The 25,810-nt window shown below is 44.1% G+C and overlaps 2 protein-coding genes across 12 annotated transcripts in view; one reads left to right on the top strand and one right to left on the bottom strand.

Moving 5' to 3' along the window:
- Positions 1–477: 477 nt before the first annotated feature.
- Positions 478–3,370, bottom strand: CCN1 (cellular communication network factor 1). Its single transcript, XM_057714324.1, has 5 exons — positions 3,083–3,370; positions 2,570–2,783; positions 1,863–2,219; positions 1,528–1,739; positions 478–1,424 (listed from the first exon to the last, which is right to left on the bottom strand). Exons 1-5 carry the CDS (start codon positions 3,143–3,145, stop codon positions 1,122–1,124), a joined length of 1,149 nt encoding a protein of 382 aa, XP_057570307.1. The 5' UTR covers positions 3,146–3,370; the 3' UTR covers positions 478–1,121.
- Positions 2,778–25,810, top strand: part of DDAH1 (dimethylarginine dimethylaminohydrolase 1) — a 237,923-nt gene continuing 214,890 nt past the window's right edge. For 2 of the 11 annotated variants that reach the window (XM_057714338.1, XM_057714422.1), the window contains exons 1-2: positions 5,736–6,029; positions 10,703–10,802. The gene's annotated coding sequence lies outside the window, so the exon portion shown is untranslated. Of the gene's footprint in view, positions 2,825–3,687; positions 3,799–4,152; positions 4,201–5,735; positions 6,030–7,161; positions 7,290–10,702; positions 10,803–14,724; positions 14,742–25,810 lie in introns of those variants that run through there. The other 9 variants (XM_057714395.1, XM_057714429.1, XM_057714358.1 and 6 more) reach the window with 8 other exon arrangements.

Here is a 25,810-nt window from a genome sequence, read left to right on the forward strand (position 1 = left end):
ATTTCCATGTGGGCAGCCTGGGTTATGGACTATTTTCATTAAAGTTTCCCTCCTCTGCTGAAGACACCTGCACAATTACCTAGTGATTAAAATGATAAATGACTCTACTATACCCACCTCAAAGAGCTTGGGTGATGGAGACCCTTAGGCTTTGAATTCTTATGAAAATAAAGCATTATTATTTAAATCACAAACAGCTTCAGATTCCTTCTTGTGTTTTGTACAATGCCTGGTGTTTAATACATGTTTTTAAAACAGATTGCTTTAAATGCCCAAGATTTTTCTCTACTGAAAATATAAAAGCAATCGTTAGATTTTTGCAGGTTAGTTCCCTGCTCTATCCCAAGCACCTAGAACAATTCCTGGCACAAAGCAGGTACTCAGAAAACCCTGTTTCAATGATTGAATGCATAAGCTAGATTGTCCCCAATGGCTTTGAACATTCTTTAAAAATATTGAATGTCATACACTCAGATATTAGGTAAATATTTCTTTATTAAATGATTAATTCCATAAATAAATTCTTTTCACTGAATATAAAATTAAAATCATTTACAAATTATTCCAGTATTACATTTCCCCTCCCTCCCCGAAAGCTACACTTTGATAAATAAAAACATTCAGTCTTAAAACACCTGATTTCTGTTTGCAATTTAGAGTGCAGATAGCTGCCTCTCATGGACACTCATAGAGTGTCACCTTCTGGAAGGGACGGACCCCCCCTCCCATTTACTTCTGTCAAAGGATGAACTAGTGTCCAACTAATCTTATTACCTTGCACAACTGTAAAACCAAAAGGAAAAAAGCCTAGAGAAAAATACGCTTACCAAATAATTTACAAACAGAAAACAGAACGTCATCAACACCACAAGCTCCAAAATGAAGCAGAAACGTGTGCTCCAATATTATGAAGCAAAGTATTCTCCAATCGCGGCTGCATTAGTGTCCATGTGCACCAGCACACCTGGCAGTTTCGAAATACCTTATTACTACTCAAGAATGAGCAATGCATCCCTTCTACAGAGTCCCTTCTCCCCGCCGCCCCCACCCACGCCTCCGTGATTCTGACACTCTTCTCTTTCCACTTTGTCCACCCTCCTGCTGGAAAACCCAGGTAGCATTTAGTCCCTAAATTTGTGAATGTCATTGAACAGTCTGTAGAAGGGAAAGGCTGCCTCGTTGGCATGCGGGCAGTTGTAGTTGCATCTGCAGGACTGGATCATCATGACGTTCTTGGAAAATGTTTCCCCATCTTCGCAGCGGAACCGCATCTTCACAGTCCTGGTCTGCTGAGGCGTGCAGCAGCGGCCGTCCACGCAGGAACCGCAGTACTTGGGCCGGTATTTCTTCACACTCGAACATCCAGCATAAGTAAACTTGACCGGTTCGGGGGATTTCTTGGTCTTGCTGCATTTCTTGCCCTTCTGTAAGAAAGAGAAGAGATGGGAAGTTGGTGTTTCTCTTTCTTGGAAGAGACGTTCCCATCTCACCCAGAGGACCCGTCTACTTGGCTCCGCAGGCACTTACTTTCAGGCTGCTGTACACCGGCTGTCCACAAGGCCGCACTTCACAGATCCGGGTTTCTTTCACCAGGCGGCATTCAGGGTTGTCATTGGTAACGCGTGTGGAGATACCAGTTCCACAGGTCTTTGAGCACTGGGACCACGAAGTCGTTTGGACGATACATTTCTGGCCATGGGAAGAAGGGCTGTATAGAATGCGAGGTTCCATTCCAAAAACTAGAGAGACAAACAAGAGGGAGGATTTCTCAGAGGCATACTGACACAAACAGATTCAAGTTCTCATTTCTCTAAAGCTTCAAACTAGGAATGGGCTTCCATACACTCTCAGTCTTCACTTACCGGGGAGCCGCTTTAGGGAGCCGCCTTTTCCAACTGCAATTAATTCATTGTTTCTCGTTAACTCCACCTCCGAGGCATCGAAGGCCAGCTCCTTGCCCACGAGGCCGTCCCTGTCATCCCTGGGGTCCTTGGCACCATCCTCATCACAGATCCACTCCTCACAGCACTGCCCGGTAACTTTGACCAGCCGGGGGTTGGGACAGCCCAGGTTGGGGAGAGAGAGTTCTTGGGGACACAGAGGAATGCAGCCCACGGCGCCGTCAATACATGTGCACTGATGTTTACAGTTGGGCTGGAAACTTTCCCCATTCTGGTAGATTCTGGAGTTATATTCACAGGGTCTGCCCTCTGACTGAGCTGCAAAGAGCACCAAAAAAGAAAGGGAGAGGACGATAAAGTTAAGATTCAGAACGACGGCCTGAAACTAATACATATTTTCTGCTGCTAAATTCAATTTATGGTAAAGTTTCCTACAATTCCCCGGAGACTCCAGACCAGAACAATAAGTTAGTCAGGAATCACTTTTCCGTATGCGCTTTTCGTTGGGCCCAGACACACTGAATTGCATTCCAGACTGCTGAAATCATGTGCCTTTCTGCCAAGCTACCAACAACAAAGCATCACCATACATGGTCTCAAAATTACTAAACTTTTGGACTACGGGGACTATTCTTTTTTTTAAAGGGGCCAAACCGCAAGCATCTTACCTCTGCAGATCCCCTTCAGAGCGGTGGAGCTGGCGCCGAAGTTGCATTCCAGCCCCTTGGTGTGGTCGCAGGGTTGCGTTCTGCTACAGTCCTCGTTGAGCTGCTTGGCGCAGACCTTACAGCAGCCGCAGCCGTCCCGGACCAGCCCGACTCCCGGGGCGCACTTGGGCGCCTCCAGGGGGCAGTGGCAGGCGGCGGGGCAGGTGGAGAGCGCCTGGAAGGGGGAGAGGACGTGCGTGAGGCTCGGCGCGGAGGGTAGGAGGGGCGCCCCGGGAAGGGATGGGGGTGTCCGACCCGGGAGGCCGGGGGTGTCTCTGATCCCGTCCAGCCCGCCGCCCCTGGCGGCTGCGTACTCCGGGAGGCCCCCCAGCGCGTCTCCAGGGCGGGCTTAAAGAAAGAGCTCCCCCGAAACTCCCCCGAACTTCTGAGCCTAGCCTTTCCGGCCGCGAGCCATCTGGGGCAAGGGGAAGGGGCTGCGAGAGCGCACGAGGAAGCGGTGGCCAAAGAACTCACCAGCCTGGCCAAGTAGAGAAGGGTGACGGCGAGGGCGAGCGTCCTGGCGGTGCGGGAGCTCATCGTGGCGCGCAGGAGGGGTCCGGGCGAGCGCGGAGGCAAAGACGCCAACACACCGGGGCGCAGCGGACGGGCCGGCGCGGCTGGGGCGGTGGGCCGGGCGGCGGGGAGGCGAGAGCCGGGCCGGCGAGCGGGCTGCGGGCGTTCTTCTCTCGAGGTCCTTGCCGAGGAGGAGCGGAGGGCGCGGATGCTGCTCCGGGGCGCTCTCGCTCGCGGTCTGCCCCAGCGCCCAGAGTCCGCCTTTTATACGGGCCGGCTGCGGCGCCGCGTGTTGCAGTGACGTCGGCTCTGTCTGCGCGTTCCAGAATTCTCAAACATCTCAGGAATGCTGGTTGGCGCGGGCTCCTGCCAAGCGCCTCCCCTGGCTCCGCTGCACTTTTTTTTTTTTTGTCCTGGACCAGTCAAGAAAACAATCTTCCGTTTTTTCCACTTTAAATAACGACTTCTATTGGGGAGGGCCGTTCTTGGCGTGATGATGATGATGGTGGTGGAAGGGCCGAGGGAAGCCGAGTTCAGAACTTTGCCTGGACTGGGAGGGTGGGAGGACCTGGAGGGAGGAACAAAGGTCGTTTTGTTTGGTGATGCCGAGTTGACCGGGCAGCATTGGAAGCCCTCACCCGGGAAGGCAGCGAGCTGCTTGCTTGTTTACAGCGAAGGTGAGAGTCAAGTTATCTGTTGAGAGAGGCGAACGGGGAGGGAGAGTGTCTGGGAGCCAGGAACCTATTTGAGGACTTCATAGAGGTGTGCTCGGATCAAGTCCCAAATCTTTGGCATGGTGTTTATTAGATAAGTTAAGTGTATTGCAAATTAATACCCGAGGTGGCATTTATGAATGAGACGTGGGGAAAAATCAACTTCCCCCATGGTCTGGCAGAGTCCCAGGCAGAGGTCTTCCCCCTTCCGCTCCCCCCCTCCCCTTTTTGGTACGTCGTACTTTGTTGTTGGAGGTTCCCACTTTAGTTCCAGCCCACTGCCTGGGTTGGAAGACCGAGAGGAAACAAACGCAGGGAGTTCTCTGGGAGGCGAACTAACACTTCCTCACGGATGCGGGAGACCGGGTAAGCCCTTCCAGCCTTCCCCAGCGGACGGGAGGCGACGCTAACTAAGCAGCCAGCCTGAAGCGAGGGGACCACCGTGGAGTGATTTGTATTGAGATCATCACCTGTATATACTGCAAAACCAAACCAGATTTCAGCACCATTGTGCCCAGTGGATTTCTGGAAAAAACAGACTCCTTGACGCGGAAAGTTTTGCAGGTTTTTTTTTAACTCCTTTCTTTGGAACCATTTAGAAGCCTCCCATTTCAAGTGACTTGCAATGCTTTGCTAAGTACAGAGAAATAAGAGATTTAGGATGTAATATTATGTGGTAAAAAAAAAAAGTTAGCAATTTTAAGGTCCTGTTCTATCAGCAACACATTCAGTAGACGACTCCCTGCAAAGCCAATTACTTGAACTTGAGATACCGTTAGTGCGATTGACAAATGTTCCCTCAAAGTTTCAAAAACTATCTTCTTGTGTAATTTTCATAAAAACATACACGGTAATTATTCCAGTTTCCCTTTTATATGTACTCTAGGAGAAATCCTTGTCCTTTGTAATGTTCAGGGCTGTTCAGTCTAAATGTCTGAGCGGTCTTGTTTCAGAAGGCCTTCAGTGTGACTTTTCTGTGAATGACTCTGATAAACACAATAAGAAGCTATTGCAATGAAAACACTCTCCAATGGAGAGAACTGGGGCAGGAAAGAGTTAAGTTTCATTCATTCAAAAGTGCTCTTGCAGAAGTCTAAGAAGCTTGTACTAGAGGGAGTAGGATCTCTAAGGTGTTGTTGGAGGGGTGGGGGTGGGGGACTTACTTTTCAAGACAATAGACTGTCAGGCTTTCCGGGCCCTACATCCTACCCAAGCCTATTCATGAGTTATTTAGAAAACGTTTTTGTTGAGTTTCATTATTGTTTCCTTTTTAATGAAGTGACTGGGGATGGGGGTGAGTAGGAGCAGTACAGAGTGGGAGGAGGTGGTGGAGAGAAAATGGAGAGGAGCGTTCCTGGCTTCTGTTGTGGCGTCTTTTCTATTTGACTTCATGGTTGTAAGTATTTCCAGATGGTGAATCAGACACCAGACGTAACAATATTGCCATATTTGGGTATAGCAGTAGCCTGCGTTTTTAACATTTTTCTGCCTCTGTTATCCAACCACAAAGCATTCTTGACAGCTTCAAATGTTGTTAAATATAGACTTAACTTCTGTTCCCAGAGCAGGAAATTCTTTGGAATTCCTTGTTTTTCACGCAATCTGTCTATCATAATTTAAAATAAAATTACAGTGGATGATCCAACTGGCTTGTGTATACACCTTGTTCCTTTATGGAAGTTGTATATGTGTGGGGGGGTGGGGGAGAGTGGGGGCTCAAAGAGATTCAGTCTGCTTGCACAGCATTCAAAAACACACCATTCCAGAGATTCCTTTAAAAATCAGATTTAAGTTTTCTAACAAGGGTGTGTGGGTTTGTTTCTGGACTTCATCTGGGGAATCTTGGAGGATGAGTTTGCTCCAGAGGAGAACTTTACAGAACCTCACCGTCAGCTGCCCATTTAAAGCAGGGGGTGTGTTGTGGGAGGGGGTGGGAAGCTGGAGCAAACAGGACCAGGACGTGGGGGAGCCGAAGAGACAGGAGTAACCTATGTGCACAGCCTTTCTATATACTATGTCCTGGTGAAACTGCTAGTAAAGGACAGCATCAGACAAGAGAAAGAGCAGCTCCTCAAATCCTGCTCAAGGAAGGTCCAGAAATCCCAGACGTCCCATCGCCTTCTTGCCTCCTCTGCTCAGAGCTGCACATCAGTTCACGTGGACAGATTGAAGGGTAAATGTGCAAACGTTTATGGGTGAGTGTCTTCCGGTGCTAATTCTGCACGGCTCTTTTGCTCCCTTTCCTCCCTCCCTCCCTCCTTCTCCGAGTGCCCCCGGAGGGAATAACGGGCCGCCTTGTTTCCTTGGGCTGCAAGGCACGGAGAAGGGGCTGCTTGTCTTCTCAGCTCCTGGCTTCGGACTGAGCGATGGGAACGTCTCTCGCCCGCTGATGCCAGGGAATTTTAGGTCAAAGAAAGAAGGGTTCACTGTCTGGTGGCAACTGAGAATAATAATCACCCTAAATCTGGCAACTCCGGTTTCCTAGCCCTAGACCAGTGGTTCTCAAATTTTGGCCCGCATCAGACTCACCTGGAGGGCTGGTTAAACGACTGACTCCACTGGTCCCACCCCAGAATTTCTTATTAGTTACATTTCTAAGAAGTCCCGAGGTGATGCTTCTGCTGCTGCTCCGGAGACTCACACCCTGAGAACCACTGCCTGGGACGACAGGAGTGCCTGTAATAGCTGTGTGTGTGCCTGCGTTTGTCCTCCTGGTTACTAGGCGGTCTCACAACTCCACTTTTTATAGCCACCTTAAGGAACAGAACAACTTATGGTGACAGCGAAAGGCTGCGCCATCCTATTTCTCCCCCCCACCATTGGTCTCAGGGAGAGCCAGGGAGCCGGGAAGGCGGCAGGAACTGGGTGGCAGTGGCGCTGGGAAGGCCTCGGCTGCCCCCGGGACCCGTGCGGAGACGGCGGGCAGAGGCCGCGCGGCAGGGGCGTGGGGAGAGATCCGGGTCCCGAGCACCGCGACGCGCCGGCCGCCTGCTGCCCGCCGCCCCCTGCCGGCTGCCCGGCCCGCGCGCCCGGAGCCGCCGCGGTTGCCAGGACTAGAGGTTTCCGGCGGCGCGCGGCGCAAGACGTTTCCAGCCCCAGCCCATATTTGGTGAAAGTCTTTCAAGACTCAGTCATAGAGCTCCGGGGGGCCGCGGCGGCGGCTTCAGGAGGCGGCCCGGCAAGCGCGCGGGCGCCGCGCTGCTGAGAAGTGCCCGCGCCCGGTCCTCTGGCCGGCGGGCCGCAGGCGTGGCCGGCGTGCGGGTGCGCGCGTGCCGGGGAGACCGCGGCTGCCCGGCCCCAGCCCGCACCCCTGAGACTGCCCGGCCCGCCCTGCGCTGCGTGGGAGGCTGGCAGGGAGGGTGCCGGCCCGATTGTGTCACTTTTCCCGTCCACCCCGCTGTTGACTCGTCCTCCCAACGGGGCAGAGAGTTGCCGCGCTGTGCCAGACTTGGAGGGTACGCCCAGGCGCGGGGGTGTGGGTGTGTGTGGGAGCGTCCAGACATCAAGCCCCCCCCCGAGAGCGGGGACCTGGAATTGACTTTGGGGAGAAGTCCCCAACGGCTTGGATCCCGTTGTCCCTAGAAGGGAGAGAGGCTGGAGCTCATTTTCGGTTTTTCTTGGTCTCCCACCAGCCTTCCTCCCTCATCAGTAAGTTCCGTGGGGGTGAAACCCCTGGGTAGGAAGCCCTAGCTCTGCCATCCGCTAGCCTGCAGCCTTCAGTAAACTGCATGTGCTCTCTAGATCTTGTGTCCTTCATCAATAAATTGGGAAAGGAGACAGCGGGTAGTAAAACTGGAGAGTCCCTTGCAGGGCTACATTTCATGCCATCCTCTCCTGATAATGACAAAAGCCGGTGCTTACAGAGGGCTCACTCTGTGTGAGACACGGTTTTGAATGCCTGCTATTTGTTGAGTTATTCCCAATGCCCCATTTAGGCAGCTCCTCTTGTTAACATCATTTTCTATCTAAATGAACAAATGGAGGCACAGAGGGTATATGTCTAACCGAAGGGCACTCACCTAGCAGGTAGCAGAACTGAACCCAGGCATCTTGGTCCCAGCAGGCCTTGCACTTAACCACTGTGCCTACTCCCCATCTCTTACTTTAGACGTTCAGGCCTGTTTCCTCTTCTGGAACTTAACCTTTATTTAACTCTCACACAACTTACCCAGATGTTTCAGGATAAATGCATCAGATAGAAAAGTAGTTAACTGAAGCTGTGGAACTCCAAGAATTGCCTAATGTAGTGGCTCTTGGGGAAGAGAGGGGAAGGAGTGTTGCATTTCAACAGAAAAAGCCTTGATGCAAATAAGTTTAGGTAGTGGATTTTTAAATACCTTGGCAGGTGGTGGGGGAGATATCTGGGCCATTGGGGTCTTTCTGATGCCTTATAAGCCACGTTGATCAGGCAGTCCCTACTTCTGGGATAAGGCTTGGGCTGGTGGGAAGTACATTTGTCACTGAGAGAGTTTTCAGTGTCACTTATGTGATAGTTTATCAATCTGAGTGTTCCTTATGGACCCAATCTTTCTTTCTTTCTTCCTTTCTCTTTCTTCTTTCTTTCTTCCCCTTTCTTTCTCTTTCTCTTTCTTTTTCTTTCTTTCTCTCTCTCTCTCTCTCTCTCTCTTTCTTTCTTTCTTTCTTTCTTTCTTTCTTTCTTCTTTCTTTCTTTTTCTTTCTTTCTTCCTTTCTTGGCTGCATCAGGTCTTAGTTGTGGCAGGTGGGATCTTCATTGAGGCATGTGGGATCTTTCATTGCAGTGCATGGGCTTCTCTCTCTAGTTGTGGCATGCAGGTTTTTTCTCTTCTTTAGTTGTGGCACACAGGCTCCAGGGTGTGTGGGCTCTGTAGTGTGGCATGCAGGCTCTCTAATTGAGGCACACAGGCTCAGTGGTTATGATGTGAGGGCTTAGTTGCTCTGAGGCATGTGAGATTTTAATTCCCTGACCAGGGATCTAACTGGATCCCCTGCATTGGAAGGCGGATTCTTTACCACTGGATCACCGAGGAAGTACCCCTAATTAACTTTTAACGTGTTTTTTTCCAACTATATGTTATGAGTATAACTGTGTATGTATCTGAGGACAAATTGTCCTCTTTGACCCCCAGATTTATTCTGATCTCGTGATATGTCATGGTACCATGGTAGGCACTGGCGACATAAAAAAGAGGACTTTAATATTGACCTTCCCCTGAAGGACTTTACAGTCTGTTGCTGAAGTGGGTACAAAGTGCTGTGGGGACACTTTTGGGCCTGGGGAGTGAAAATGGAGCTAATCTGAGTCTGTAAGGATGAGCAAGAGTCTGATACGCTGGCAGATATTTGAGACAGAGGAAACAGAGCCTTGATCACGCATAATGAGGACCCATTAGTGAGGCTTGACCATAGAATTCCTTTGGGGAACTGGCAAGAGAGGTCAGCTGGAATCTTTTGCAAATGGCCTTGCCCATGGTGTTGGGACTCTGTATATCGGCAGTGGTGAGCTGTGTGAGGTTTTTTTTCTTTTTTTTCAGCTCTTTATTAGAGTATAATTGCTTTACACTGTTGTGCCAGTTTCTGCTATACAACAAAGTGACTCAGCTTTATATATATCCCCATAGCCCCTCCCTCCTGTGACTCCTTCTCACCCTCCCTATCCCAGCCCTCTAAGTCATCACCAATCATACAGTTGATCTCCCAGTGTTATGCAGCAGCTTCCCACTAGTTATCTGTTTTACATTTATCGGTATATTGGTTTCCTCATCTATAAGATAATGGGGCTGCCCCAGCTCAAGGGATATGCACTGAAGGGCTCACAGGGATCAGCCAGGTAACAAAGTGCCATTCCAAGGATTTTTGCCAGCTGACACTGGCCTCAGCCTGGGGGAAGGAACCATGTGGATACTGTGGACTGTATGGGGAGGTGGGCGCTGAGTGGCTGGTTGGTGAAAATGTAGGTCCAGTATTTGCTTGTTTTCTCAATTTTTAAAGCAATCTGGATGTTTAGGTAAAGGCTTTTACTTTTTAAAATGTTGGTAATTAATCCGAACAATGTTAAAATGCCATCTAAGTTAATCCTGGGAAAACCACAGAAGACAATGTGTGGGAGCTGCCAGCTGTGATCTCCAGACTGAATGTCTCTAAGAACCTGTTCTGCTCTGGCTTTCTGTAATTCTCAGCCTCTCGTGAAATGTTAAGGAATAGCACCATGGGCTCCATTTAATTGTCAGGTTGTCTAGATTTTCATTTGGTTAAAAATCATGGCTGTCACTTTACTCAGCCGTAAGAGTTTACACTTTATCAACAAAATTGGAATCAGTGTCTTTTCTTATTTTCTGCTTTCCACACTCTCCAAACACCACTCAGTCTCCCTCTTACTTCTCCCCTTGAATTTATGTTGTAAGCAGCAGGCATTCCTTTGGCAACATGATAGGAAACACTTTTTTTTAGGACATTTGTATCCAGTGGGAACTATATCTGTTTATTTCCTCTACCTGGCATCTGTCCACAGGAAGCCAGGCATTTCTAACCCCTTTACCTTACAGAACTTCTTGTTTTGTGATAACACAGAAATGTTTCAAAGGAATAGACTGGAAGCCACCTCTCCTATTCCATCCTGCAATCTATCTTCTAGACATGCTTGAGCAATATGAAATATATTAATTATAAGTCACTATCAAATGGGTTGGGTCCAGATTCAGGGATTAAGAATTAACCTTCACCTCTTGTGGGTTTTATTTCCAGAGATAGCTGTCTCTTAATTGCCCACTTAAAACCACACATACCACTTTCAGAATTTAGAAAGGATTTGATCTGGGTATAGTACCTCAGCACACAGATAGACCCTACAGAGAGACTGAAGCTATTTATTCATGCCAACTTTTTGCAGGACCGAACATTAAGTGTAAAGGAGGATTCTGGCAGTTGGGCTGATTATGTGAAAGAAGACATAAGACATGTTTAATACTCAGCAGGATGCTCGGCATATAGTAAGTACTTAATAAATTATAATTATTTCCACTGCAAGCACCACCATTACCTTTACTGTTACTACAATTAGCATAGAATGAGCTAGATATTCTCTAGAGAATATTCTTTAGACTAGATGAAAAAATTAGACGAACTCTAATTAAAAAAATCATTTGATAAATGGTATATAGATGATATGATTTATAAGATCCACCCAGCCAAGGATTCTGGCTTGCACTGAAGCCCCAGTGATCATCTAAGAAAGCACTCAAATGGCCTTGCCTGTCATGGAATTGCCACTTTGCCTACAAGCGGTGTTGAGCCATGTGAGGTTTTGCCTTGGTTTCCTCATCTATAAGAAAATGGGGTTGCCCCAACTTAGGGTCATGTACTCAAGTGCCCCACAAATCAGCCAGATACAAAACACCATGTCTGAGGATTAATGCCAGCTAACACTTGGCTTCTGTTTTTGCGAGCCATGGGGATAGCTGTATCTACGGGGCCTGGGTTTTGCCTACCAAAGACCAGGCGGTTTATATATATATACACACACACATGCACACACATATATATCAGTGATCTCATCCAATGTTTATAAGCAACGTTGTACGGTGAGTAGTTTATTTCTATTTAAAAGATGAGAAAACAGGGATGTTAAGGTAAAGCAGAGTGTCTGTCTCCAAAGGCCATTCTTTTGAGGAAGAACATGGTATTTTCAAAAGAAGAACAAAGCAACTTTTAAACAGTCCTCTTTTTTAGTAATTTTTTCTAACTCTTTAAAAAATTGAGATATAATTGACATATAACATTATATTCATTTCAAGCGGACAACATAATGATCCAATGTATGTATATATCAGGAAATGATCACCACCATCCATTCACATCCATTACCTCACATAGTTACAGTTTGTTGTTGCTGTTGTTTGTTTTTGGGGAGTAGAACTTTTAAGATCTACTCTCTTAGCACCTTTCAAATATACAATACAATATTATTAACTATAGTCACCATGCTGTACATTACATCCCCAGGATTTATTTATTTTATAACTGCAAGTTTGTACCTTTTGATCACCTAAACAGTGACAAAGACAATACGTGTTCAATGCTTGAACCTTCTGCGGCTTTGGGAAATGCTGCTGAGGGAATTACAAAATGTGGAATACATACCAAAGCACTGCAGATCCAGAAGATGGATGGTTCAGTTCAGTCCTATGAATATGATATGAATGACAGGCTTCATGCTAGGTGGCAGTGCAAGGAGAAATAATTTCTAGACTTTGCCATTGTGGCTCTCATAGCCTAGAGGAGATCTAGATGCTTAAACAGATAATACAATACAGCGATCTATGTTCTAGGTACAGTACAGCCAAACTGCTCTGGGAGTATAGACAAGGGACGTATAACTTTGAGTCCCACCCTTTAAAGATGTGAGGTCTCGTTCACTTTGTGTATTTTGATGGATGGGACGGGTCAGACGTAGTTATGCACAGGCACTGACTTATATATTCCCTTTAAAGCTGGCAATTGCAGACAACGTGGGCACCTTCATGAGGCACTATAAAACACCTAAAAGTGAGAAATTTAGGATGAGCCTCTGAAAATGCAGTGATTACAGACAGGACCAACCCTGTGGGTGCTGTTGGAAATTACCACTGTGGATCCTTCTTTCTGAGGCAGGAGGGAAGGGAACTGACATTTACAGGCCAACTGACATGAGTCAAATGCCTTAAAGGTTATCTCACTAATGTTCAAGAAAATCCTCTAAGATGAGCATTTGAATATGTTTCTAAGCTTAGGAAGTCGGGGTTCAGAGAAGTTAAGCAACTTGCCCAAGATCAGGCAGTTAGAATGTGACCAAATAAGGATTCTAACCCAGACCTGCATGACTGTCCAGACCCAAAGCCTGTGCCTTTTCTACATTTCTGCTACACCATCCTGACTTCCTGAGTTTCCCCTCCCTTTATGAGTGTTTGCTCTTTTTCTGTTTTCTTTTATTGTTACCACCTTGCCTTTATAGAGCCAGCCCTTTCAACCTTTTCTTAGAACTTTAGAGTCTATTGATGTTGAAGTTTTTGAGCCACTCACTGGTGAGCCTGACTTCTAAAAGGAGGTGCAAATTACAGTGCATGGGATCATCATCATTATAATCAGAGAACAGGCATGGTGATATTAAGCCTGCACTTACGTTTGCTTCCTTGCCAGGCACTATGTAGAATGATTTAGGTATACGTGATTTCTGTCTTCTAGGAACAGAGGACAGGTTCCACAGCATGTAGAGTTTAATTGGAAATAATGAAGGAAGTACGATTTGGGGATTTTGTATTTCACAGACAGAAGTGCCATGACAGTCTAATGCTGCACTAAAGTAAGGTGGTAACAATTAAAGAATACAGAAAAAGAGCAAATACTCATAAAGGGAGTGGAAATTCAGAAGGAGGTTGGAGGACTATATGAAAAAGGTATTGAACAAATGCACTGAAGTGTGTGTGCGTGCGCATGTGTGTGCTTGTGTGTTGGGGGAGGGAAGGATGGGGGGATGGAATGAGAAGAACATAGTGAATTATGACATTCTTGTGCATTCACTATCTTTTCTTGTTAGCACAGCTCATCCAGACTCCATTCACCTTTCTCTTCTCTGGGCTTTCTTCACTTTCTAGGTCCTTGCTCTGATATTTGAAATAGAGAAGTCCTTGAGTCTCAGTCCAGGAGAGGTGGCCAGAAAGGGCTACTTTCATAGTTGGGCCATCCTGCAACGCTCTTTTCAAGGGCCTGCCATCTGGAAAAACTGGGGCAAATGAAGGAGGTAGGGGATGAGGGTTGGTGGGAGTGAACTCAGGGACAACTTCTCAAGTGACATAAAGTGAGAATTGAGACAATTTCCACTTGAAGTCACCTCTCCATGTATTAGGCATTAACCATCTAGAACCAAATGCAGCTAATTTAGCATCATGTTGGAAAGTTTACAATGTGAACCACATCCTAGGGCCACGGCATCCAGGTTTTGATCCTTTGTAAACACCTCTCTTTTGGAATTCAGTCTGGTGTCAGTACATAGGAACTAAGAACGGTGCCAAGTTGTGAGTCACCACTCTCTGCTTTCTTCCAGAATACCGTGGAAAAAGGATGGACAGACCGGTTCAGATAAAACCCAGTCCCACCCAAATGCTCACTGAAGGCTGGAAACAAATCCATTTTTTAAATGTTTTAAAAATTAAATTGAACTCAGGAAAGAGATAATAAGCCTCCATTCTTTGATTTCAACTTGGATCTGAAGCCTTGTTTTGTTTTCTAAGTCTCCAGGCTATCACACTGGGTGTTATCTATAACCCTCTAGGTTTCTAGGGGCTTCCCACTTTCCTTCCAGAGGACATTTATTCGGTGATTGCACCATGCTAGGGTTTAGGGATACAAAGGTGACTAAGATGTGGTCCCTGATTTTGAGGACAACATGGTCTAGAGTGGTGAGAGCACGGGTAAAATAATGCGTGTGTGCAAATACTGTGTAGTAAGTCCCTTCACGTGGGTATGGTATGTGCAAACTGCTTCTGGATCCCTGTCTGAACATGGCCCTATATACTGCGGGTGAGGTCTTCCCGCTGTACTGGTCAGTGTTGCTCTTGGAACTTCCAGTGCTGCTTTTGCAAAGCTTGAAAGAACAAGCTATGTTTTCCTCTGCTTAGATTTAAATGACTGTGCTTAGGACATGGTATCAGCATGAGCCTGGAGGGTCCTCTGACAACCTCTTGTTAATAAGGGGTTGGACAGTTTTGTTTTGAATGCCTTTCTACTTCCCTTTGGTAAGCAATCCAGCCTTCCTGATGTCTGTTTATGGCCTTTTAGGTAAACTTACATCTTCTGGTGTTCCGAAGATAACTAATGGATGTATGAATCATATTTTGGCCTTCCCAGAAATGGTGTATAGGGAATCCCAAGATTTCTGTTACATAGTTTTAAAGGTAAGCCCAGTTACTTGAAGCCATTTTCCTAGGCAGTAGACCACATTGGAAGTGGACAGGAAAGGAGAGCATATTGGGCAAGAGGACTGTGCCCCAGGATCCCATTACATTTGGTGGCATTTCAGAGTATTGTTTAATTTGATTCCCCCATTGTTTGTAGTGTGTCATCTGGTGTTATTTCTACTCTTTTTTTTGCCTTTGGGTTCAGTTTTCTCTTATTTGTCAAGTTTCATAATGTGGAAGCTAAGGTCACTGATTTAAGATCTTTTTTTCTTTCTATTATAAGCATTTAGTGCTGTAGATTTCCCTATAGATGCTCCAACTGCATCCCACAAATTTTGATACATATGCTTTTATTTTCATTTGTTTCAAAAGACTTTCTAATATCCCTTTTTATTTCATTTTGACTCCTGAGTTATTCAGTGTGTTATTTAGGATCCAAATATTTGGATATTTTCCAGGCATCATTCTGTTATTTATTTCTAGTTTGATTTCACTGTGGTCGGAAAATAAACTATTTGATTCTTTAAAAAATATCTTCCACTTCTCTTCTCATTTATTTACATTTTACTTTAAATACTTGTACACAGTTATAATAGCTGTTTTAATGTTGTTATCTTCTAGTCTCATTACCCCTGTCATTTCTAGGTTTGTTTCTATTGATTACTTTTTCTCCTGATTCTGGATCACATTTTCCTGCTGCTTGGTGTGTCTAGTAATTTTTTAACTGGAAGTTGAGTGTTATAAATATTATGTTGTTGAGTTTCTGGGTTTGTTTTCTTTCTTTAAATAGTGTGGTTTTGGCAAAATTTGTTTTGGCAAGTCATTAAGTTACATGCAGATCAGCTTGACCCATTCAAAGCCTCATGCTTTCCTAGGGCAGGTCTAGAGAATTCTTCCCTCAAGAGACAGTTCAGGCTTACTGCTAGGATGTGACTCTGCTGGTGTCTCTGTTGAATGACCCAGGATGTCACTGAGGTCTCTCTACTAGTCAACGTCAAATGTCAGGGATGCAGTTTGAAGAAGATGGTCTAGGATGGCTTCACTGGGTAGGTGAGGGTTTACACTTTTCTTTTGCCTTTCATTACTGGAGCAGTGGGTATGAATCCTTTTAATAATCTTGATCTATAATGTCAAACTGCTTTCCAGAAGGTCATAACATTTTTTTACTTCTACCAACAGTTTAGGAGAGTGACTGCTTCACAATATCCCTACCAGTACTGAGTTTATGTTTAAAAATTATAGTATAATCTCTTAGAAGGAAAATCATGAAGCCATTAAGATCATGTTTTCTGAAAACTATGTAATAACTTGTGAGAAAAACCTCAAAACAATGTTAATAGAACAAAAGCAGGACAAAAAATTCTATGCACATCAAGATATCACTTTTATATAAAGATCATATGTATATTTATTCATTCTTTGTTAATAGCATTTATCTGTGGATAATGGGATTACAGATGACTTTTTTATTTTCCTTATTTTCTTTTTTAGTATAACTTTTGTACTAAAAACTACTTTATAATATGAGGTACCTGATAAATGAGTATATAGTAAAGAAAGGGCTTTACTCACAACATGGAAATACCTGAGGACAAGAAAATCTACAGACATAGAAAACATATACCCTCCATGAATTCTAAACGGAGTCACATTTTTCAGTCTTTGTATTCATTAGGGATCTTCTGAGAGTGGAGCCGTCTGGGCCATTGAAAGGAATGTCCTGATAGCACTTCCCACCTAATTGGGAACTTGCATAAGTTGTATAACTGGTCAACCCATGTCCATTGAAGGGAAGCCACTTTCTGCATGGAATTGTTGTATTTGTTTCGACTTGTTTGGATCAAATGCATTTTCCTTGGTTTCCATTTAACACTGGGTATATTAGTTTGATAGGACTGGCAGAACAAAAGATCACAGATTAGGGACTTCCCTGGCAGTCTAGTAGTTAAGATTTCGCCTTCCAATGCAGGGGTGCAGGCTCGATCCCTGGTCGCAGAGCTAAGATCCCACGTGCCTCCTGGCCAAAAATCCAAAACATAAAATAGAAGCAATACTGTAACAAATTCAATAAAGACTTTAAAATGGTCCACATCAAAAACATCTTAAAGAGAAAAAAAAGATCACAGATTAGGTGGCTTGATGTTGAATTCTGACTCACTTAAGAGCTCTTTGACCTGGGATGAGATACCTAATCTCTACACTTCAGTGTCCTCATCTCTCAAATGGGGACAATACAAGCACATTTCTCATGGGTTCATTGTAAGCATTCAATGATTTTAATTTATGCAGATCTTGTAGAACAGTGCTTGTCACAAAGCCATATACTAGGTATTCAATAAGGTTAGCTGTTATCATCACATCAAATTATCTCATTAATGTAGCTATCTAGTTAACACTGTACTTGACACAGAAGGTATAGTGATGAACACAAAAGATATCTCTGTCTTCATCGAGGAGGAATTTTCTTCCTGAATCTATGTGCTATTCTTATTTTTGGCAAGGGAACTTTTGTTCTCCTTTTAAAGATTCTGTATAGAAATACTTTTCTAAGGGATACTGCAGTCAAAGCATGCTTGATCTCTCTTGGGAATTGCCTGGTGGTCCAGTGGTTAGGACTCCGCGCTTTCATTGCCGAGGGCCCGGGGTCAATCTCTGTTTGGGGAACTAAGATCCCACAAGCTGTGCAGCCACAGCCAAAAGAGGAAAAAAAAAAAAAAAGCATCCTTGATCTCTCTGCCCTTCCCTCATTGTAGGCACTGACTCTTTAATACAGTTTGTAGATTTAGGGAGAGAGAAAGTCTGAAAAAGAAACCTGAAGTGATAAATCCTGTATCTTTTTTATGGTTGTCTCTCGTTTCTCTACCCCTTAAACAACACACACATTTATATCCCTTTAGCTGTGCTGGACACATTTTCAAAATCCACGTGCCCAGATTGTGCACCTAGATAATGCTGTCTTGGGAGGTTGCAGTATCTGCTATGTTAAGCAGTCCTTCTAGAATGCTTTGATGACTAAAAATATGGATGATGAATCTGTTCTTTGTACACCAGCTCTCTCACCCTCATGTGGGAACATGTCCTTTGGGTCCTTTTTCAAGCAAAGACTTGTGCTGATCTACCTCATACATTAATTCTAGCTGTAGTAATACTTTGGGAAAGGAATAGGATCCCAAAATAACCACCAGGAGAAGTGTGTCATGAAAGGTCACGGCAATGGGGCAGAGGATATTGGACAGAAGAGTTCTAAAAATAGGGAGCAAGAGATCAAAGACCCAGCAGCAATGAGGAACCTTTTTTGGCTGTGATTCACAGAAGGAGGAGGCAACACTCCCCAGCCTGCTCGTGCCTTCTGCTCAACCTGCCACTCACACCCCGCTGACAGAACCACGGGGGTGGGAGGATGGTGAGCACATTTTTCTGTCCTGGGTGCTGACTGCCTTTACATCATTTTGATCATCAGCGTATTTGTACAATGCTTAAAAGCATGTCAAAATAAGTAACATTATGGAGAATTTTACCTTATTGCCATATTCCTAATATTGCAAGGAAATCAAACATTTCTAACCAAGAATACTTAATTTCAGCTTTCTTTTGGTTTTATTATCTCCCAACGACATACCTGATGATTAAGTGTATGCAAAGCTAAGCACCGAATTTTATATGCATGCACTACAAATTGGGTCAGTGGATTCAGCCATGTCAGATCCCATCAGCCACTCTGTGTGTTCTGTGGGGATGGGGTGTGGACATATCTAGCTGCAGTTGAAGGAAATGACATTTTAGATATGATGTCCAATGTTCTCCCCCAGTAGATAGAGCTTTGATGCTAATGAGGAAGGTAGATTGAGACGTTAAAAACATGGACCTCTTGAATTAATTTTGGGAGATGATTTTGTGTGGGTGTGTGGTTTTGTTTTCTAATTCCATGAACCAGAGAATCAGAAAATCTGAGATGAATCCCATAATCTCTCTAAAAATCAATGTCCTCCACAGTAAAATAAGCTTACTGACACTTGCTTAGAGATGACAATTGCACAGAAAGTGCTTGCAAGCTATACAGAGCTGTACAGGTGTTCCTTTTAAATCACATGGTTGTCAGAGAACTAGTCTATGCATTTACGTGAAAACCACCTTTTCCTCTTCAAAGAGGCTTCTTTTCATTCATTCCAAAACTATTTACTTCACTCCAGTGTGCAGGGCCCTGTGCCAGAAACCAAAAAGCATTCAAAGATGAATCATCCAGATCCTGCCCTCAAGGAACTTAGCATACAAGGAGGCATATAAACCACTGAAAAATGTGCTGCTTGGTATTTAAAATATAGCTTCAAATAACTGCATAATTGAACATTATACCACTTTTGAAAAGTGATGTAGCAATCCCTCTTAAATATTTAGATGATAATGTATGTGTTAATGAACATGCATTAGACTGCTAATAGACTAATTAATATGTATGCTATTAGTCAAGAATACGGAGAAATGCGTGTGAAACAAAGGTATCCCGACTGAGACAGGCGATTTGGGTCCAGCAGTGATTAATGATGACTGACAGTGCCTTAAGCCCAGCCCTTGTTGAGGGATCACTCTTCATTAGGCTTTGCAAACCAAAACTGACTGGGAAACAATTGATTCTGTCTGGCCCTAAAGCCAGTTTCTCCATTTGTTTTGATTCAAGGCTTTCTTAGCCTGAATCCATGAGTAAACTGCCCTTTTAACATCTTCATTGCAGTATAGTTAACAAATCTCTGACTTTATTCTAAAAATAGAGACAAAGTTGAGATTTCTCCAGGAGACTGGAAATCCTAGCATTTATGTGAGGGAAATATGCAGTTATAGTCCTGAAAGTTATGCAATTTGTTATCAATTTAATGAAAATAAAATATTTGACTGATAAAATTTTTAGCCTTTTGGAGATCACAACAAAACCTCAACTCTTAAAAATCTAGCTTAAAAGCACATTCTCAGTCAGGATTATGGCTTCAAAAATATTCATTGAAATATGAATATGAAAGGCCTTCTGAAAATATAGGACATGATTCTGATCTCTTCTCCCAGTAAAAGAAAGCTGCTTTAGAGATCAGAAATCTCATAATTTCCTTTTCAGGATAACTATGAGGGGCCTGTACACTGGTCTTGAGTCAGTCTCTCCTTCAGGCATTAATAGGTTTAAATCAGTATGGGAGATCTTAAATATGGTACCGAGGAAAAAGAAGCTATTGTGAGCTCAGAAAAGAGGAATGTTTCATTTAGGGCTTAGAATAATGATTGAAAACGATTAGGGGAATCTGTGGGTGCTAGCAGTTAGCTACTGAGTTCCACAGAATGGTAAGAAGAGAAAGGCAAATAGTGTGTGAACAACAAGTAGAACGTTCGCGGGAATATGCTCAGAGGCAGAGGCCCGGGTTACCTCGTGAGGGTGAGGCATTCATCTCCCAGCCAGAATCCTTAGGAAGTCCCTCTACAGAGAGTCCAGCACACTGGTCACAGCCCTCCAACCTGCAAGCACTCTGACTAAAATGCCCCAGAAGAAGGAGAGTCTGGATCTGCATCACATATCCAGTAACAGCTCATGTGGTGACCTGTATCGTCTCAGTTGCCCATTGCCTCTCCGTAAATTGTACCACCAGTGTTGCCTCCAGTCTCTTAATTCATGCAATTCACACAGCAGATATTTATCTGGCCTCTGGTGTCTACCATCCTCTGGGCACAAAGAATCTTGTCATTCCTCTGACCTCGAACTTGTGCTTTTACAAAGGGCAGTAAGCTTCCGCAGGCCTATGATGGGACACCTTCTACGGGTCAGATCAGCCACACTGCCCTTTGCGGGTAGCCCCCTGGGTCCCCGATGGCCTCTGGCCACATGTTCACAGTTAAGGATTCAAGTCACTCACTGGTTCTCACTAAGCACCTTAAATGTTTTCAGGGGATTCCAGAAGTTTTTGTCTTCAATTGGCCAGTGATTACAATTCTTTCAGAAGACTGATTTGCTTAAGGAATAGAAGGCAGAGTCAGGATTCATTCATTTCCTGACTTTTCTAGTGTTTACTGCTGTGCACCAAACTACCCCAAGAGATAGTAACCTGAAACAGTGCCCATTAAATTGTATCCCATGGATTGTGTGAGGCAGGAATTTGGCTAGCTCTCAGCTTCTTCTCAGAGAAAACGATTCTTCTGTTCCTCCTGAGATGGCTGGGTCACTCAGTGGTACTCAGCTGGAAGATAAGATGGCTGGTCAAGAGGGTCTACGATGATTTTACTCACATGTCTGGCACCTCGGTGGGGATGTGGAAGTGTGAGCTCAGCTGGGACCGTCTACTGGAGCACCTACACGTGGTGTCTCGAGCACCGCGGTCTCAGAGGGGGCAGATATCTTACATGGAGGCTGAGCAAGCATCCCAAGAGAACCAGGGGGAGGCTGCAGGGTCTCACCTCAGAAGTCATGCAGCATTACTTCTGCAGCATTCTGTTGGTTACAAGTGAGTCCTAAGGCCATCCCAGATTCAAGAGGAGAGAAATAGGATCCATTTCCTGATAAGAGGCCACTTTGTAGAAGAGCTTGGGAAATATTGTTGCAGCCATCTTTAGAAAATACAGTCTTCCACTTTGGTGTCCATGTCTCACTTATTTACTACTCAGACTGCCTCTACCTGATTCTTGTCTAGAAGTCAGTTACTGTGTCTACTCAGAAGCCAACGTTCTTCCCTCCTTTCTTTCCCTTGTTCCTAGTCAAGATATCCACTGCAATAAAAACTTCCCAGAGACTTCCTAAAAGACAAGACAGTAAATAGGTGCTTGATTGGAACTAGCAAGAAAATATGGGTCAAAGAGGAAGGAATAATCACGACGAGAAGAATTAAGAGAGGTTTCATGAGGAGGTGGCCATTATGCTGGGCTATGAACAAGTAGAATTTTGACAAATTAAGGGTAGGGGAGAAACTCATGTCATTCCTGCATGAGCAAAAGCACAGAAGTGTAAGAAGGTATATTGTATGAGGCAAAGCTAAGACTGCTAAAAAACTTGAGCTTCGGACTCTACAGCTACTGAGAAGTCAGGTTTTAAAAGCTGTGTTTTAGGAAGTTAACTCCAGCAATGGTGTGGGAGATGCATTGGAGAAGTGAAATTTGGGGAAAAAAGATGGCTAGTCTCTGTAGGGGTTAGTATAGTCTCCCTCTGAAAGAAAAGGAGAGAGGGCTTTCTCTCTTTTCTGGTCTATAAGAAATAGTAACTCTTTTCTGAAGACTCTTTCTTCAGAAATGGTGGCTTGAACGGGTATGATTCATCACTAGGCATGGACCTTCCTTTAGCAAAGACTTGTCCAGATGTATTTGGATTGGATACTTGGTAGGACTAGTCATCCCCTTGGGATTTCATCCCACCTTCCCTCATCCCAGTGAATCTATGCCTCGGCAGCCCTTCAATTTCATACGCTCACCCCAAACCCTGCCCTAGCTAAGAAGGTCTAGACTTTCCGCTGTTTCTTTCATCATTCCCTCAAACTCTTTGTGGCAACTACACAGAACTCCTCACCATTCCCTGGCATACTCGCTATCTCACTGCCATGCCTTTGCATGTCATTTTTTCTCTGCCTAAAGAGTTTTTTCTATCACCTCTTTCTCCACCAGGCAAATATCTTGTCATCAATTAATAGCCAACTGAAATGTCACCTCTGTGAAGTGTGATGCAGTAGGCTACTACCTTCTGAGCTCCCATGATATTCTATCTTCTATTATCATATCTGTTCTAACATGGACATTTCATGTTTATTTTGTGGATTAGATTGAGCTCCTTGAGGGAATAGACCACATCTTATCTTTGTACCATTAGTGTCTCTCATAGGAGTAGGTGGTCAGCAAATGTTACATCAAGGAAAGAAGGAAAGTAGGAACTTCATTTGACTCTTGCTGATGTAAATGTTGGTCTGTGTCTGATCTAGAAATTCTAATACTCTGAATGAGCAGGGAGCTGGTATCGTTCCATGCAGAATAGTGGTGTTTAAGTCTGCTCAGAAGAAGCTGGGTTTCTGTTGACATAAGGTTACTGAAGTAATCTGGAGAATTAACCAGTGAAAACCAGCAGATCTCAGAGTGGTAGAGCTCTATTCACAAACCTTGTTTATTTCTAACAAACATTTTCCCAGAGGTGTCATGAACAGCCAGTTGCCATGTCTCTCACGCCCCAGTAACTATTAAAACTGCAATTTCTTGCCTGGTTTCAAAGCTGCGGAGCAGCTCTGTGTAGCCTGGATTCGTCAATAATAGTCCCTGAGTCGAAAGGCTGACATTCACGGGTAGTTTAGGTCATTGTCAACTTCACTGGTCTCCTTTTAAAACCTAGGGTCACACATTCATAAAAGCCTTCCTGACACAGCGCGGATAATAGCAGGGAACTCAGCTTACACATATACTAAGCCCTAAAGAATGCTCCGTGGGCAGAGCTCAGCTTACTTGGGAGAAATTTGTTTGCCCAGGCTTTCAGAGCCTGCATAGATGGGATGTTTTCCTTCTACCAAGAACCCTGCCGTGAACTGCTGTATATAACCGATAGCGAGTTGGTGGCGGTGGTGCTTTCGCTGCAGGTAGGGTAGATAGACTAACACTGCACGTGCCTTCTTAAGCCTGAGATTCATGTAAAGGTGCTCATGGAGGACCTTTAAATTATACCATGGAGGACCTTTAAATGGTATGTTCTCTTTTTTTTATTACACCCTTGGGTTGTTTGCTGGGCTTATTAAACAACAGTCTGTAAAGGTGTAACATTTTGCACCCTTCTGAGTAAAATGTTTTGATTTAATTTTATCTGTTAGCACCCACCCTGCCTCTCACTTAGTGTCAGTATCAGATGTTTTCACCTCTAAGGTGACACATATGTGAAAATGATAATTTTAAAGCTTATAAATTATGGGTAATTCATCCCAACAACAAATAAGTCTCCCTTGTGACTGTCCTTTAAAGAGGGAGCTCTCCTATTCCATCCAAGGATCACTAAGGACTTGAAGCAGAGTGGTTGGTGAGGTGGGGTGAAAGGAGAGTGGACTTTGGACTGGTCACGGCTGGCTTATGTCCTAATGCTTCCATTTATCAATGTGACGGGAACCTCTTGGCCTTAGCTTTTCTAGGGATCAATCCCTCATCACAGATTTGTTGTAGGTGAAATGATGTAGCCCTTAGAAGATGCTCAGTGAAGATTAGTTTCTGTCCTCTCTTCCTTGACAGCTCAGTAGGGCTGAGGAGCACATAATAAGCAGAAACTTCAAAGTAAAGAGTTAAGAAATAGTGTCAGTTGGGCATATCCAAAATTAGAACATGTAAATATGTAAATAGGAGCCAATTGATGGTAATTTGACTCGCAATTTCCCAGGAACACATTTATTATATCAGGAGGTGCCAATTTTGTGATTCTGTAGCTACATTTATAATCACTATTATTTTAAAGGGCTCCTTGATTCTATAGCTTCTTTAGCATCATAGAAATTTCTATTGTAGAAATTAAAGGTCAAGAATTAAAGGTCTGTGGGTTCTGGTGAATGCAGTCCCAGCCCAAGTGTCAGTGATGTAAAATTTGTCTGTATTTACAAACTATTACTTAATCACTCCTCTAAGGGACAGGAATAAGTTCACTCCACTGAAATTTAATCCATACAATTAAATGAGAAATAAGAGTTTTAGCTCATAAATAGATAAATATGAAATATTTTCAAAATTTCTTCTTTTATTAAATCTTGGTCAAAGACACTTTCTGTTCTCCTATTTCCTTTCTCTGTCTTTGATTCCTAAAGCTTTTGACACTTTTGTAATCAAAAATTCAAAGCACAAAAAAAACACCATAGGTATTGGCTAAATATCTAAGGGTCAAACTTACAGAAAGCGAATGAGAACAGCCCTTGATCATGGACACAGAGACCAAAACATCTTCCATTTTCTACTTCATGATCTAAATCTAACACAAGAGATCTAAATGAGTAGTAGAGTCCCCAGACCAGCAGCATGTTAGTCAGGTAAGTCCTCAGGCCTCATTCCAGATCTACTGAATGAGAAACTCTACAGTAGGCTCAGCAATCCTTAACTTAACAAGACTTCCAGGTGATTCTGATGATGATAAAGTTCGAGAACTGTTATTCTAGAACATATTTTGAAAACTAGAACAGAACCTTCAGTGTCACTGCTATAAAAGTTTTATTCCATGCTTGAAGAGAAACAGAAAAATTAACTGTCTGTGTAGAGTATGGAGGTTCCTTAAAAAACTAAAAGTAGAACTACCATATGACCCAGCAATCCCACTACTGGGCATATACCCAGAGAAAACCATAATTCAAAAGACACATGCACCCCAGTGTTCATTGCAGCACTATTTATGATAGCCAGGACATGGAAGCAACCTCAATATCCATCAACAGAAGAATGGATAAAGAAGATAATGGTACTGGGGCTTCCTAGGTGGCGCAGTGGTTGAGAATCCGCCTGCCAACGCAGGGGACACGGGTTCGATCCCTGCTCTGGGAAGATCCCACATGCCACGGAGCAACTAAGCCCGTGCGCCACAACTATTGAGCCTGCGCTTTAGAGCCCATGAGCCACAACTATTGAGCCCATGTCCTGCAACTACTGAAGCCCATGTGCCTAGAGCCCGTGCTCTGCAACAAGAGAAGCCACGGCAATGAGGAGCCCGCGCACCACAACGAAGAGTAGCCCCCACTCACTGCAACTAAAAAAAAAGAAAGCCTGTGCACAGCAAAAAAAAAAAAAACCCAATACAGCCAATAAAATAAATTAATTAATTAAAAAAAAAGATATGGTACATATATAAAATGGTGTATTAGCCATAAAAAGAAACCAAATTGGGTCATTTGTAGAGACATGGATGGACCTAGAGCCTGTCATACAGAGTGAAGTCAGAAAGGGAAAAACAAATGGGAAAAACAAATATCATATATTAACGTATATATGTGAAATCTGAATAAATTGGTATAGACGATCTTATTTACAAAACGGAAATAGAAACACAGATGTAGAGAACAAACATCTGGATACCAAGGGGGTGGGATGAATTGGGAGATTGTGATTGAGGT

The sequence above is a fragment of the Hippopotamus amphibius genome, chromosome 1 (genome assembly GCF_030028045.1).
Source record: "Hippopotamus amphibius kiboko isolate mHipAmp2 chromosome 1, mHipAmp2.hap2, whole genome shotgun sequence".
NCBI lineage: Eukaryota > Metazoa > Chordata > Mammalia > Artiodactyla > Hippopotamidae > Hippopotamus > Hippopotamus amphibius.